Source organism: Aphelocoma coerulescens, chromosome 3 (assembly GCF_041296385.1).
Source record: "Aphelocoma coerulescens isolate FSJ_1873_10779 chromosome 3, UR_Acoe_1.0, whole genome shotgun sequence".
NCBI lineage: Eukaryota > Metazoa > Chordata > Aves > Passeriformes > Corvidae > Aphelocoma > Aphelocoma coerulescens.
Window position 1 is genome coordinate 18,200,462 of NC_091016.1, and position 15,099 is coordinate 18,215,560.

The window sequence follows — 15,099 nt, forward strand, 5'->3', positions numbered from 1 at the left end:
CACCATTAGCAACCACTTTGGCTTCAAACTCCTTTTACAACAGGCCCTGGGACACAACAACATTTTAGGAAACAGGTCTGCTGTTTCCACACAGGCTGCTAGAGAGTGAAGCCAGAACCATCAGAATGGGCTTGAACTGTCCCTTTCTTGGGAATTAGCCATCACTTTTCCTAAAGCCTCAGGGAAATCAGTAATTTTTGAAGAGAACGATCTGATGTTGTTCTACGGTTAAGTGCTCCCATACTGCTCAATGACTGACTGAAAGGGAGAAGTAACAAGCATCATGAAACATTGAAATTATCAGTTTGTATTGCTGTTTTGAGACAGGGATTTCAAGACCACCGACAGTGTAGCAACAGACCTCACCCCAGGTCTTGATGAATGAAGCTTGAGCCCAAACTCAACTTAGAGCTTTGTTAGGATGTGAGTCTACAACAACCAACTTACATCATGCTGAAGGTAGGTATTTAAAGGAGGTTTATTTGGGCTAATACTAAATTCAAACAGCCACAAGCTCATTTTCCATGTTTACCACAGCAACTGTTGACAGATGAAGTCTCAGTGGAAAGTCCAAATTTTAATTTCACCATAACTTCCTGAAACATGACTACAGATTTCAATATTTGGCATTTGATCTTCAAGAGAGATACCATGTTTAAGAATATTCTACCAAATACATTTAAATTATGACTCAAAACCAAAACAATTTGGAAGTTTTGAAACATAAAGCTGTTAGTATGAAATTAGCTTTTATTCTTTTTTACCTCAAAATAAATGCACATTTATTGTTTATTCAAGTGAAAACTGAAAAAGAGTTTCTTAAACAAGGGGGGACCTTAACAGAGCAAGTATCAAAAACATGCTCAAGTTTCTTCTCCTGCTCTTGCCCAGCTCTGTCTGGCTAAGAACACCAGATTATTTTTTTTCTTTCTTGTCAGTTTGGTCAATTAAAAGAAACACTTAAAGCACCAGAATTAGAAGCGGTATAAAACAAAACCAGGTACTCGTTCTCATCAGAATTCAGGTCCATGTATTGCCACACTTTTATATAAAAACTTTCACTAAGTGTTGTACTAAATAGGATTTAGTAATCTCTTCTGCAGTTTAGCTCTTGATATCTTGGTAAGAGAAGTCAATGCATAAGCATGTCAGAAGTCAAAGCTATAGTGTAACTACAGTATAACTAACAGGGCTTCTAAATACTGTTCACCAGAGTGATGTCTTATAGTTGAATTTCAATTTCAACAGGTACTTCAGATTTACCTGAGCAACATCATACACAATATATCTGGGAAGAATGTCAAGGAATAATTACAGTAGTTGATATTAATAACACAGAAAAACCTCAAAACACAGTGAAACTTTACCTTTGAACTTATGTTACCATACAGATGCCTGTGTGATTAACCAGTTCTCAAACAACAAAACTTTAAATCTGACTTTTCCTTGAATCTGAAAATGTTTTATACAATAGTTAACAACAAGCAATTAAGTCATTTGGAGAATGTGCAGCAGGAATCCTGAGTGACAGGCAGGTGAACCAACTTAAGTAAGGGGCTGTGCCTCCTGAAAATTATTTTTTGTCAGAGCAACATACATCTCTCTTTCTATCTAAGCAGAGAAGCCATGTAGCCTAGATGAGAGCTGCAGTTTCAGACCCAGCACTTACAATTATAATTGCAGTTCTGTTGCTACTTTCCAGCACAAAGTCATTAATGCCCTCTTAATTTCCCCCTAGAAAACCCAAACTGGAATCACAGAGAAGACCTCTATAACGGTTGGCAGTGTTTGCACATGCTTATTTTTCCAGAGACAGTCCCAGCTCACCTATTTGTTTTGGAATGCTTTAGGCCACAAAACTTACCTCTAACCCTGAAGTGTAAAACAAAATAAATACACATCATGTTACCTCAACCAGCTAATATCAACTATACTATAGTTCATCATCTGACAGATGCTGTATTTAAGAAAACTCAAGATAAAACCAGTATTGCCATGAGCTGTGTTGCCAATACTGCTTGTAGGAGGAAAACAGCTCACCAAGGCCAAAGGCAGTTTCTACAAACCCACAGATTTAATTACTGGGTTACCTGCTTCACTGGCAGTGAAGAGAGCGAGCTGGGACTTTAGACATCACTTATTTGTATTCTTATGACCTCTGTGGATTTAAAGCACTAATTGATTTGGAAGCACTTCTGCCTAGAAAGAGACTTACTGGCTGTATCTCTGATGGGCATTTGGGGCTTACCTCAACACTTGCAGAGGTTTGGGAAATACAAAAGATGTGTTGAGAGAGTGCAAGACCACAGAGCTGGCTCCCCCACCTCCTGCTGGCCAAGCTGGCCTGCCACAGCACCATGAAGAAGAAACCAGACTGGAGTGATGTGAAACCACAGGCTGCATTCCCCTCCCCTGTCCCTAGGCAAGACACTACAGGGCAGTGTTGCCTGGACACTCCAATAGCTTTGGTATGGAGTCCTGTTGGGGAACAGCTAATTGGTATGTGCATTGTTTCCTTTTTTTGCAGAATGACAATTTAAGTGCAACAACTGTAAAATCATCCCCCTTGCAGAAGAGATTGTCTGCAAATACTCCCCCAAAGCAGATCTAAAACAAACAAAACACAGTGAGGCCAAACTCCCAACTGGCCTTAGTGAGGTCCTGCAAACGTAGCAACATTCAAACACCGTGTGCAGCCAACGTAACAGCAAAGGATACTCATTATACAGAAGACAGGTATCATTAATTCCTGTGGAGATCCCATTCCCTAAGGGAACCTCTACACCACCAAGGGTGGTAGTGGCTGTGGGATCAGGCGCCGTTTTGCCCAAGCCTAGAAAGGGAAAACAACATTAGCTGCAAATCTAGAAGGCAAACACAGACTTTGCACAAATAGAAAATGACCCAGCCAGCCAAATACTACATCACATATATTTTCAAATCAAGTGTGGAAGTATCTTCAAAATAACACAAAGCATACAGTCTGTTTATTCAATTCAGCATCACCATCTTTAGGGCAGTTGTACTCTGCTACATTAAAAATGAGAATTTTACTTTCAGCTGTTAATTGTCTAATCTGTATGATCAAAGCTAAACCAGAAGAGATTTGCAGCTCTCGTAACCTACCTCCATTAATGAAAACATGAACATCACAAGATTTTCAGACAAGTACAACAAACCAAGTCTTATTCTTGTTAACATTTTCAATATAAATCTGATTTGACATCCAGAAGCACGTAAGTAGTATGTATTGAAAAAGGTGCTAAATCATATTTTATTCTATTTTAGGCAACTGATTTTTTAAGCCTCTCAAAATGAATAATTTAAGAAAAGCCACTCATTAATGAAGGTACTGTTCTTCACTCTCCCATCTTGGTAGAGAAGACAGTCACGATTACCATTTCTTTTGCTTGAATTAGACATCTAAGTCTTTTCTCTTATCTTCTTTTTCAATATATGACGCTTTTTGCAGATAGAAGTGTAATGAGAGCACTTGTTCCATCTGAACTTTTATTCTTAGCTTCTTCCTTCTGTCCAAGCTTCTAAGCCACTTTGAAAGCTAAACAATTATTCTTCTGGTCTATTCATCTTTCTTCTAAAATACACAGTATTGTTACAATGAAAGCAAGTAAGAAGTTGGAGAATGCACTTTGTATTTTCTCCAGTGTAACATCAAATGAAAGTTTCCTCCTGAACTTCAGGCACCATCAGTGTTAATGCTCAGAGTGTATTAACTTCAGTCTTAGAACACCACATACACATCCTGATGCAACTGAAGGGCAACATTATGCAACTTCATAAAGGAAGTACAGCTAAGAAGTGACTATAGTTTTCTTTGCTAAGCAGAGCGCTACAACCCGTCTGCCATCAATTACAGATTACCAATGAGAACTACTAATGCTTACCTTTGACACTGTGTTTTCCCTTGGGCAATTTTGTGATATGGGAGGCATTCTTTAGCTCATACCTGGACAGCACAAAGAACACACAATAGCACTTTACATTCATCTTAAACTATTCTGTTGAAAAAAAAAATCACAAATTTTTCAGGCTTCAGTTTACGATGAGTTAATGTAAAGTTAATCTAAATTCTAGTCTTCTGGAACTCAACAGCCCTTATTTGTCTTGGTTACTAATTTTAATGATGTTGGCATTTTGTACAAGATTCAGCTAGACCTGCAACAATGGCTCTTATTTTAAGAAAAAACAAATCTTGTTTCTGAAGAAAAAACACATGCTTTTTCTTCACACTGAAGAGAAGGCTTGCAATCTTAGCATCACCCTCTATGAGGATGTATTAAGCACATTTGGCAAATACTCTTCCTAAGTTACTTACATATTTCCAAGGGCGACTTCTCCCAGTAGTACCAAACCTATGGGATCAGCTTGAGATGTGTGACAATAGTTAGCACTCTTGGATACCATGTCTGCAAAATAGATGCCCTTCCCGAACATGTAGCCGGTCTGCAAGCAGGAATTCAATAATTAAATAAATAAATAATCAAAAAATAAAACAAACAAATAAATAAATAAATAAAATGGGGGCAATAACACAAAGGCAGCATTGAATCCACCTGGCTGGGCTCCCAGGAGAGCAAAGCTGCAACTCAAGCTCTCGCGGACACCAGTGTGCGACCCACTCGGGGGACACGATGTTGTCTGAATGCTGGCAGGTAACACAGGGCCCTCCCCCCACAGAAATTCCCTTACTTAAGTTGTCCCTGCCTGTGGCCATCTCTGGGCACAGGGGTGTTGGCAGCCAGAGAAGCTGTTTCACCTACCACAGGAGCTTCAGGCGGGGCTATCCGCAGACCCTGCGAGAGGATGCCGGCGAAGTTGGTGGTGCGGGAGCCGTGCCACAGCAGCTGACGGTTGTGGAGCTGCTTGAAGGGCTTGTAACGCTGGCTCTCTCCCTCACGCTCAATCCTGAAGATCTTCAGTTCAGAAGCGGACAGGAGGGAAAGAATAACTAAGCAAATAAAGTGTTACCTTCATGCAACTCATCAGAGGGGAGAAAAAAAAATATCATCCGATCTGCAATGTACATTGATCTGCTAAGGAAATTGATCAGGAGGGGTCTTAGTATTTGTAATTTGCTGTGTCATGCTAGCAAAAAAGAGGTAGCGGCAATCACGCAGTACTTGGTATTGATTACTTCTCCACCTTTTCTTCTGCATTTTCATGAGGCTCTATTTTTCTAAAAAAATCATTCAATGAACTAAAGCTCAATTTCAGATGATTACTCCTCCACCTTCCTTTTGAAGCAAATTAAATTAAAATAAATATACACGAAAGCAAAAACACCTCATTAAGCTTAGATTCATCTCTGCTTAGACTTTTGCTATTCTAATTAAAAGGAAATGTTCTATCAAATCATCCCCCAAACAAAGGAAACTGGGTAAGCTACTCAAAAAATATAAGGCAATTGCAAACAAGCGAGTCAACTTAGGATAGCCCATCCTCCCAAAGATAAAGCCCAGTACTGCCCAGCTTACATCCACAACTTTGAGGTCATATGCGTTGTGCGTAGCAGCATGAGTGTTCTTCACATATTGTTTGATAATCTTGGCTTCTTCAGAATCTTTGTCAACAACCTGCAAAGAGGCAAATGAGAAGTTTCCTCAGCACACAAAGTAGCAGCCATCTTATAACATGACAACATCGACCCTATGCTTTCAACTGCCCCCTTTAAACCTCCTCCACCATTTAGGTGGAAATACATTCCCAGCTAGAGAAGATGCACAGATATACAGCCAGCCACAGAATGTCTGAGAAAATGCTGGAAACTGATGATTTTCAATTCCACTACTCAAAGAAGGGTCAGCCAAGGACTGAGTCCAGTCAAGCTTTCAACACCTCCAAGAACAGAGCCTCTGTGGCCTCTCTGGGCAACCTCTTCCAGTGTTTGACCACTGCTAGAGTAAACAAATTAAAAAACCCAAAACAAACAACATCAACAACAAAAGCTTTCTCTTTTGTCTAAACACAAATGCCTGTATTTCAATTTGTGCCCATTGCCTCTTGTCACTGAAGCCACTGAGGAAAGTTTGTCTCTGTCTTCTTTCCTTCCTTCTCCCATCAGGTATTCCTAGATATTGATACAATATCCCTTGAGCTTTCTTTTCTCCAGGTCAAAACAGCTCAGCTCTTTCTGCATCTCCTTGAACGCAATGCTCCAGTTCCTTAACCCATCTCGGTGCCAATACATCTGTCCAGTTACAGCTGAGGTGATTTGTTTTACTCCAAACTAACAGGACATCAGCTTATATTCACAGCCACTCATTGCCTTTTATTTCATTTACCTTAATATCTGTTTTAAGTTTTTCATAGTTGATGTCAATTGGGTCTTTATCTCCATCTTCATTTCCACCTCTGAGGAGGCTGTAAGCAACCTCAATATCAAGCAAGTTGTCCAACATCTGCACTTTAGCCTGAAGGATTTAAATAGGTTATGTTATGTTATGTTACTTAGGCCTTTGACATGTTCAGAGTAAGTCTGGGATACCCCAAATTTAAAAAGTTTATGACAATCACAGGCCACATGGTGCCATCTAATAACACAACAGCACTGTCTTTAAATACATATATGATGCCTGAAGACCTAAGGCATCATATACACACCCCAAAATATATTAAAATATACACACAGATACATACACATAACACCTCTATTTTCTAATACCTTATGCATATAATTATTTACACAGACATACGCACATAAACAAACAAAAAGATAATCTGAAGACAAATGAAGTTTAACCTCATGAAAGCATGAGGTTAAACTTGTTTTTCTTCAGAATATCTTTTTGTTTGTAAGGTTTGAACAGTTACTTTAACTTTGTGCTTTTATGAAGTTAAGTAAGTGTTAAAACCTCACATATTCTCTATGCTAGATGTCTGACATCAAGACTTGTTACCTGCCAACAACACACAGTTTCCAGTCAATACCTGAATGTATTCCAAGTTATTTAGGAGAGGTGGCTTCTTCATCCCGAAGTCATGAGGAATCAGAGTATAGAAGCGGTTGGAGAGGTCCAAAATCTGGGATTCTGAACCACTGTCAGAAACTGCCTAGACAAGACAACAAGCACCAAAGAAAATTACTAAGACTAAGTCTCCACAGCAATAAAAACACACAAGATGCTTAAGGACTAACACAGGAGCAGCAATACAAACAGTGCTCATGCTGAAACTCTCTAAAAGGACTAAAAAGAGCAATTCTGTTCAAGTGTCTTGCATGTAGCAAGTCACAGCATTTGCACAGAAATACACAGAATTGTGTACGAGAAAAATTCAATTGGGATTATGTTTCTGGAGCGCAAAATAAAGTCTTCAGGATATGTAAGTGGTGCATATCCTTGTCAAGGTTCTGGTCTATTCTAACAACTGAAGAACCTCCTGTATCTATGCTTTGCCAGGGAGCCCTTGGCAAAAACAATGGGTTATGCTGGTACATTTTTGCAATCTGTACAGGTAATACTATGTACTGATTCTGGAATGGTTCAGATCATAATGTGTAAATACAGCAACGTTACCAAACCAGACCCTTTCCTGTGTCAACTTAACCTTTATTCTCATCCTCTGACAGACTTCTCTGGGCTGGAAACACCAGCTCACTACTAGATGAAGGCACCAGCTTCATTTCCTCAACTGCCACTTATGTTTGGCGCAGCCTAAAGTTTGAGCTACGAAAACATGAAAGACCCAAGTACTGCCCACACTGGTACAACAGTGAAGAAAACTAACTGGTTACCCATGGAAGCCACATCCTCTTCTCCAGAGAGAAAGAGAGAGAAAGCACAGATCTTTATATGCACAGCTCAGCATTCACCCCACTCTGAGCCCAGAACAACTCCCTGAATTGTTCTGAATTCCCTTTTTACTCTAACATCTCTTTCATGCTCACCTGCTGAACCTCATTCAGGATGGAGTATGCACTCTGGATCTGTCGCTTGCTCAGTTTTCCCAATGGCATCTTCTGCAAGTCAATCTGATAAAGATATAAGTATTAAACCCAAATTTCACTACATTTAAACCACTGCAGCATTCCCTCTCTGGTTTCTAGAGAACTAGTTTTTCCATGCTAATAGCACTGACCACACAAAGAATGGAAACATTTTGGACTCTGTGGATTGAGGAATTACATCAGAAGGACACACCATTGAGAAGACATCCTATTACCAAAGGAATACTGCAATAGAAAGCTAAGCACACATGCTAGGGCAACACAAAAATAGGATATTAAGTGTCTGGCATGAAGTTTAATATTAACCTCATGTCAGATGCATTCCTTGAACACATAAGTAACGATAGACTTAAGGCTGGCAAAGAAGCAAACTGAACGAAGTAATTCTTGTTCATAAGATCATCTGTGTCTCTAGGTACAACCCAGACACCCTCTTCCAACTCTACCCTACAATTATCAACGGTCAAATACAAAGAGGCTGTGAGGTGCTTCATATTCATTTATGAAAAATGAGCCAAAACCCCTCAACTAAGTTAAAAGCAATGGTCTTGGTTGCCCGCATTTATCCACTGATTTAATTTAGATGTTGGTTTTCTTTGTGTATTGATGGATCTTGGGAGAGTGCTGGAAATCCTTACATTGTTAAAGGACCATCTGAATGCAAAAACGTTCAATAAAAATCAAGCCCAGTGGAGTCTTTTAGAAAGATTATACTTATGCCCTCTAGACTCTTGACAGTACTCACCACACACTCTTGCAGGTCAAACTAGTTTTTACTGAAGTTGATGGATTTAAGATTAGCTCATGGACAGAAGATCTTATGAAACCATGACTGTCACACACTGTCTGGCTAAGTCCCACATTATTTATCCACTATGGATCTAGGAAACCCAGCTGTATGCAAATCTTCTCTGCAAGATGAACTCAGAAGGCTCTTCTAAGCCACAGACACTGGAATGAAAGACCTGAAGTGATTTTGCATGGAGATTTCCATCCTGTAGTGGGCTTAGGAACTTTCACCTTTAGTGACAGCTAAGCATACATAAAGCCAGATACCAAGAAAAGCCAAGATAGGCTGCAAGAGGGAAGACAGGCTTCAAAACTGATCTTGACTTGGGGACGTGAGAGGCACAAAGCCAAGATTAATAATCCAATGAAAACCAATCTGCAATAGATTTATAGCTCCCAAACTTTCAGGGCCAATACTCTCTTGCTGAGTACCACCTGTACCAATCTGTATTATGTCATTATTAGCTGAAAAATCATGCAGGACACATAAAAGTAAAATGAGCCACTTAACTTGGATGTGCAGAATATAATAACCTATAATAATTGTAATACTTATAATAATTGTAAGTTATATAAACTTGTAAAGTAACACATATAATAACTAACACACAAACACTAACACTTAAAAAATAAAACACTTAAAAAATAAAACTAAATCACTAGTCACGTGATTTAGGAGCACAATTCTGACAGAGTCCACAAATAGCCAAAGGCTGGAATCTCCTATGATTCACAGGAGGTAGACAGAGTCCTGCAGAGCTAAGCTCTGGTTTAAGCTAAACTGCACCCAAAGCTTTATCATTAGATGTGCCAGAAGAGCACAGCAGCCAAAGGGCTGGGCCTAAAACAACAGCACTGAAATTACTGCTAGGTGCACTGAGGGCAATGGGAAGAACTAGCTCCACATCACAGATGTGTCCACCAGGATCATCACAAGAGGCAAGGGAGATGTTTGCCTTCCACCCAGGCAAGGGAGGGCACAGCACTAGAGTAGACTCAGTCCTCTAACAAGCCATTTAATCTAAAACAATGACATAGGTAATTGTAATAAACTCCTGTATGCTTGGTGAGGTGAAATTCTTGAAAGCTAAGTTAGAAGCAGGAAGATAAATACATCAGATAAATCCACTGTCATGCAGTGGAAAGACTAAGAATTTGCTAGAGTTCTGGCAAAGCAAGACGTCCCTGGATGGAACAAAATACTCAAGATCAGGCTGATTAAAGGAACTAAACAGTCATTTCTGGAGGACACAAAGAAACCACTAATTACAAAAAATATTATTTCCTCTAACAGAAAACAGCTGTTCAGCAGCATCAGTACAGGAAGATAAATCTAATAGGAGGACTGGCCCATCTGGAGTCTCAGTTCTGCTATAGATCTGCAGATGGTGTGAATTAACATCGTTTCAAGAGAGTTCTACAAAACCAAATGACATGAGATGATGATCAGTTCAGAGTCTTTAGCCAGTTACAGTTACAAAAAATTATTCATATTTCACAAGACTTTGATGTAAAACACCACTGAAGATATAGAAGAACATAATTAACCCAAGGTACTACAAAATGTTGGGCAAGCCATGAAAGCTTTTAGGTAAACTGCAGAAAATGGTGCAAAGCTGTTCGTAGATACACCAAATAATGATACAGAGAGCAAAGAGCAGCAACTTAAATATGGAGTCTTTGGGCAGGATAACTAAGCTGGCTGAAAAAACCTGAAATTTGTTATTTAGAATTAGTTTGAATGGCTGCCTTAAAACAAACAGCAGGATCTCTGCACACCAGTAAAACAGTGCAAGGAGAGACAGATCATGCTACCAAACCACTTTCTTGAAGGCTTGCTATAAGGATTGATCAAGAAGTATGGAGGAAAGAAGAATGGATGAAAATAGAATTTTATTAGAAGAAATGAGAAATACAACCGAAACAATCTCAAGTCCACCCTGTGCAGAAGAGGATCTGGACTTGGATGAGACACTTCCATTAGTGCATGTATCAACTGGCAGCATTTCTCTAGTCTGAGTTGCATCTCATTTGCTACCTAAATCCATGGTATTTGTGCACTTCCCAGCCCCCAAATGTGGTTCCCTGCTTAGAAAAAAGGAGTGTCACCAGCGTCACATGACCAGCACATTGGTTATCTGTATTAATACTTTAGGAGCATTCAGCAAACAGCAGTCACTGTGCATGTGTGACCGGAGAAAAACACAAACAAACAAAACCACAGAAAGATTACTGATCCCAGGACTGGCACACAATTCTCTCACAGGCTTGTTAAATTGAAGACATTGATAGACAAAGAATGCACCTGTGTTTTAAGAACTGCATGTGCCATTACTAAGTTACTACTTCCAGGGCTTGGTATATTCCAGACAGGCTCTTGCCTTTTTTTTAAGACAGATCTAAAACTCACACTTGACTTTTGGGAAGTATGAAGCACCCTGGATTACAAAGAACTTGCTTCTGTTTGTGCATGATGGAAGGTTAGAAGGGAGAAACGTGAATGTGTGTAGTCACCTCAAATTCCACCATTGCTTTCTTCATGCTCTCCACATCAAAGATCATCTTAATAAGATCTTGGATTGGCTTAGCAAGTTTTGATTTTGTCCCAGCACCTACTGTCAGTTTCCTGACAGCTTCTTCATCCTGAAAGGTAAAAATAGTATCAGAATTAGCAAAATCACAAAGGATAAAAGTAACAGGCTGGATGCCATGGCAACAACTCAAAACCAATTTAGTGTGTGCATACTATGACTAGCCTGAAGTTCATGGGGAGCGTGGGACACTGCTCTGACATTCTGGAACAAAGTGGGCTTAAAAAAACCACCTATTCAGTAATTTGGCAGATGTTATTTCAAGAGATGGCACTGTAAAAAGCAAGCAGAAAGAAGAATGAAGGGAATAGGAACTCTCTTTGCATCTCTGCTTCACCTCAAGCAAGTATTAATTACTTTTTCTGCAAGCTTTCTGCTGCATAGAGACTTTCATATGAAAAAATGACTGTTTACTTTGCTGCTTTTATGACAAAATAGATGTAATAACTAGTTTCACCAAGTTTTTGTAATAAAAAGTGTTGTAGGTGTGTACGGGAATCATCAATTAGCCATAATACCATCTCAATGCCTTCATGGAGAGAGCCTTACACGAATAAATCAGCCAGGTGCTTTGAGTAACACTGTATATTACACTGAAACAGACACTTTGCCCTTGCAATATCCAAATTTCCAGAATTTAAGCCAAGCTTCAAGTGGTTTGCACTGAAAGATGACATCCATTAATCTGGTCACAGGAAAATACAATGTCTTGAAAATATGTTCTCTGGCAACCTTATAGCTATTAACAGCATTCAACTATTTAGTCTGAAAATAGTTCAGGTTACAGGTATGCCTTTAAATAAACACAAAAACCCCCACTGGAAAGAAGGAAGAGGATTCTTATTTAGCTTAGCTGTCTAAATAGCCAAATCTTACTGGCAGTGAATAATTTCTCTTTCTCAGCCTGCTCAATATGTGCATTAAGTGAAATGCTGCATAGGAGTTGCTTCAGCATTTGGGAAGATTTGGGAGGCAGTAGACAGATGAGTAGAATCTATTTTAAATTTTAAAAAATTGCATTTTCAGACAGAATGTATGTGAACTGACTACTGAATTAAATTCAAATTAATATCCTTAAAATTACAGAGTAAACAGGAACAAGCACTGAAGGGACACCAGATCTGATAACAGAAAAATCCTTAATTTCCCAGCAGGTCTATTTTAATGGATGGTACTCCTTGATCTACTGCTCTCTCCTGTAGCACAGAGAAGATGCAACAGCTGCACTTCATTTCCCTGGTTTGTTAAGTGCAAGTGATCCAAGAGTAAGCACAGAACAGCGACAGCGAGGAATCTCAGCAATGCTCCACCTGGACTGGGGCATTTCAGGGTTACCTGTCCGTAATCTATTTCCAGCGGGTAGAATTTTTTGGGATATTTAGTGAAGTTCTTTGAATGCCAAGAATTGCCAGTTTTCTCTTCATACAAATTCAGGAACTGCTCGATGGCATCTTCTTTTGATGGCATCTGCTCCAGCTTGTTACTGCCAATTACAGTGCCCACACGACCCCAGGATCTGAACACCCAGTATCTGGAGAAATGGAATGGGAGAAAAGAACAGGCATCAGCTACTCCACTGCTATCAGCCATTGGCATACCATTAATTTTATGGAACACACTCACTTACCTGTGACTGTGGGAAATCAACAGAGGAGTCACCATATGTCCAAGAACTAGCATAAAAATGCCTAGTGTTAACACACCAGAACTACATCCCTGAGGATAAATGGGTGCCCAGCAGGAAAAAAGAGGCTAACATCTCTTCAGTCTTAATGTTTTGCAAATACAAATCTTCAGACTACTGGGGTCGTATATTTGAAAAACAAAGACAATGCATCTTTAAGCCTCGGGCCCCAGAGTTCAGTATTTTAGAGAAACCAGAAGTAAATCAAGTATTTGTTTGTACTACTGACACCACCTTGGGTGAGCTTCTGCAGTATTTATGGGGATACAATCAGTCAACCTTTCCAATATGTCACGTATGAAATGCAGGCACTGAAATCCCTCCACGTACTGAACCCCACACTTGATACAACCTCATACACGAGGCAGCAACAAAAGCTTATTATAAACATGGTAAAGTGCAATAAATCTGGAGCTGAACCACGGTCATTGCTACCCTGGATTCTGTGTCATTTATGTGCTTGGCAGGGGCAGTTTCATTTTAAAGAACCCTCTCAATCTCTCCATCTAATTAGCAATGCAACCACTGGACAGCTCTGCCATGCACCCAATGAGACTGGAAAGCTAAACACACGATCAGCTCCTGACTATTTAATGCATTTTGTTATGCTTCAGGGCACACAATTCAGGATTGCACTGTGGTAGAACAGCCAGAATCTGGTTTTGTTTCCCAAGGTTACAGCTCTGCAATTAGAAGACAAAATTAACTCAGAGAATATGGGGGAAAACCCCCCACCTTAGGTTTTGTCAATACAACAAAGAATGTCTCCATGCAGAGCAGAGATTTCTCCATGGGTGGCTTGTTTGGTAGGTCTGGAGAAGTTCTTTTAGTTTTTTGGGTTTTTTTGTTTGTGTTGTAGTGGGGTTTTTTTCAAGTAACTATACCAATCTGTTATCTCCCCAAAGACATTTTACTCATACTTGGGTTTTGGCGTGTCAAAAATCCAGTATTTATTAGAAAAAAGTGAACAAAAGTATTTTGAGGGAAAACTAAACTCACCTGTTCTCTCTGTCATCCTCTAGCAGCTGCAGTTTATAATAGGAATTTGTTCCTTTCACAATATCTACTAGTCCCAGGGTTGCACTGAAAATTTTCCCACCTTTTTCAAAGACATGAGCAGAATCCTCCAAACCTGCAGAGGAGAAACAAATTAGAACACAGAGGAGGAGGTTACTGTTTTAGCTCTCCTTCCTGCATTTGCACTCATCCAAGTGTTTCACGCAGCAGTGTGGTTTAACAAAAATACTGCAAAAACAGTGACCACACAGCTCATTCAAAACTACTTGGAGCATGTTTTCCTTTTAATGAATTGTGAGCACACACCTTTAGATAAACTGGAGTGAACATCAACCCTAACTAGAGGGCAAAAAATTGTAGCCTTTGATAAAATCTAAGATCAAACATGGTGTGACCAGCAGAAGGAATCCTCAGGAGAGAAGCAGCTCTGCAGGCGTCCCATTAGCAAATGGAGTGAAAACCAAAGGCTGGCCTTGGATGCAGTACAAGTTGTCAGAACATCCATGCACCACAGGTTTGGAGAGCAGCATCAATAGATGCTCATGCTAAACCTGTGTCCTCTGCTGGCTGGGCCTTTATTCACTCCACTGACAGGAGATCCTAAAGCTGAACAAGGTGCATGCCTTAGTTTAAGTGGTCCTTCTGAAATCTGCACTAGAAAATCCTGGAATATCCAGCATCAGATGCCAATCAATATGCTTCCTTTGACAGCAATGAAAGAGGTTTAAAAATTCATGCTCCTTTATGGAACCCTCATCCTTTCACAGAAAAAAACATTTTGCAAACCATCACGCATCCTGACGACTGTGGGTGGTGCAGGCACAGGCACTGCTATCACTCACCAGAATCAGGGTCTACTGCTGCTCCACCCTTCACTGTTAGCTTCATTTTCTTTTCAGACTTGCTAGGTCCTGCAGTGAAAGACAGTTAATTTTTTTCTTAGGTGAGCAACACAGTCTGACTTGAATCAGCCTTTAAAATTCTCAATTTGCATAATTATCACCCTAAGGTGAATCAGATTCCCTGTATATGAGCACACGGACTTCAACAGC

At 39.8% G+C, this 15,099-nt stretch overlaps 1 protein-coding gene across 1 annotated transcript in view; it reads right to left on the reverse strand.

The window, feature by feature from the left end:
* Positions 1 to 454: 454 nt before the first annotated feature.
* Positions 455 to 15,099, reverse strand: part of PARP1 (poly(ADP-ribose) polymerase 1) — a 32,839-nt gene continuing 18,194 nt past the window's right edge. The window contains exons 11-23 of the mRNA XM_069009283.1: positions 14,890 to 14,958; positions 14,030 to 14,162; positions 12,682 to 12,877; positions 11,270 to 11,398; positions 7,907 to 7,990; positions 6,949 to 7,071; positions 6,303 to 6,431; positions 5,496 to 5,594; positions 4,782 to 4,934; positions 4,337 to 4,464; positions 3,906 to 3,967; positions 2,719 to 2,833; positions 455 to 1,288 (exon numbers count right to left, since the gene is read on the reverse strand). Coding sequence (XP_068865384.1) covers positions 1,207 to 1,288; positions 2,719 to 2,833; positions 3,906 to 3,967; positions 4,337 to 4,464; positions 4,782 to 4,934; positions 5,496 to 5,594; positions 6,303 to 6,431; positions 6,949 to 7,071; positions 7,907 to 7,990; positions 11,270 to 11,398; positions 12,682 to 12,877; positions 14,030 to 14,162; positions 14,890 to 14,958 — 1,502 coding nt within the window. The 3' untranslated portion in view covers positions 455 to 1,206. The remainder of the gene's footprint in view (positions 1,289 to 2,718; positions 2,834 to 3,905; positions 3,968 to 4,336; positions 4,465 to 4,781; positions 4,935 to 5,495; positions 5,595 to 6,302; positions 6,432 to 6,948; positions 7,072 to 7,906; positions 7,991 to 11,269; positions 11,399 to 12,681; positions 12,878 to 14,029; positions 14,163 to 14,889; positions 14,959 to 15,099) is intronic.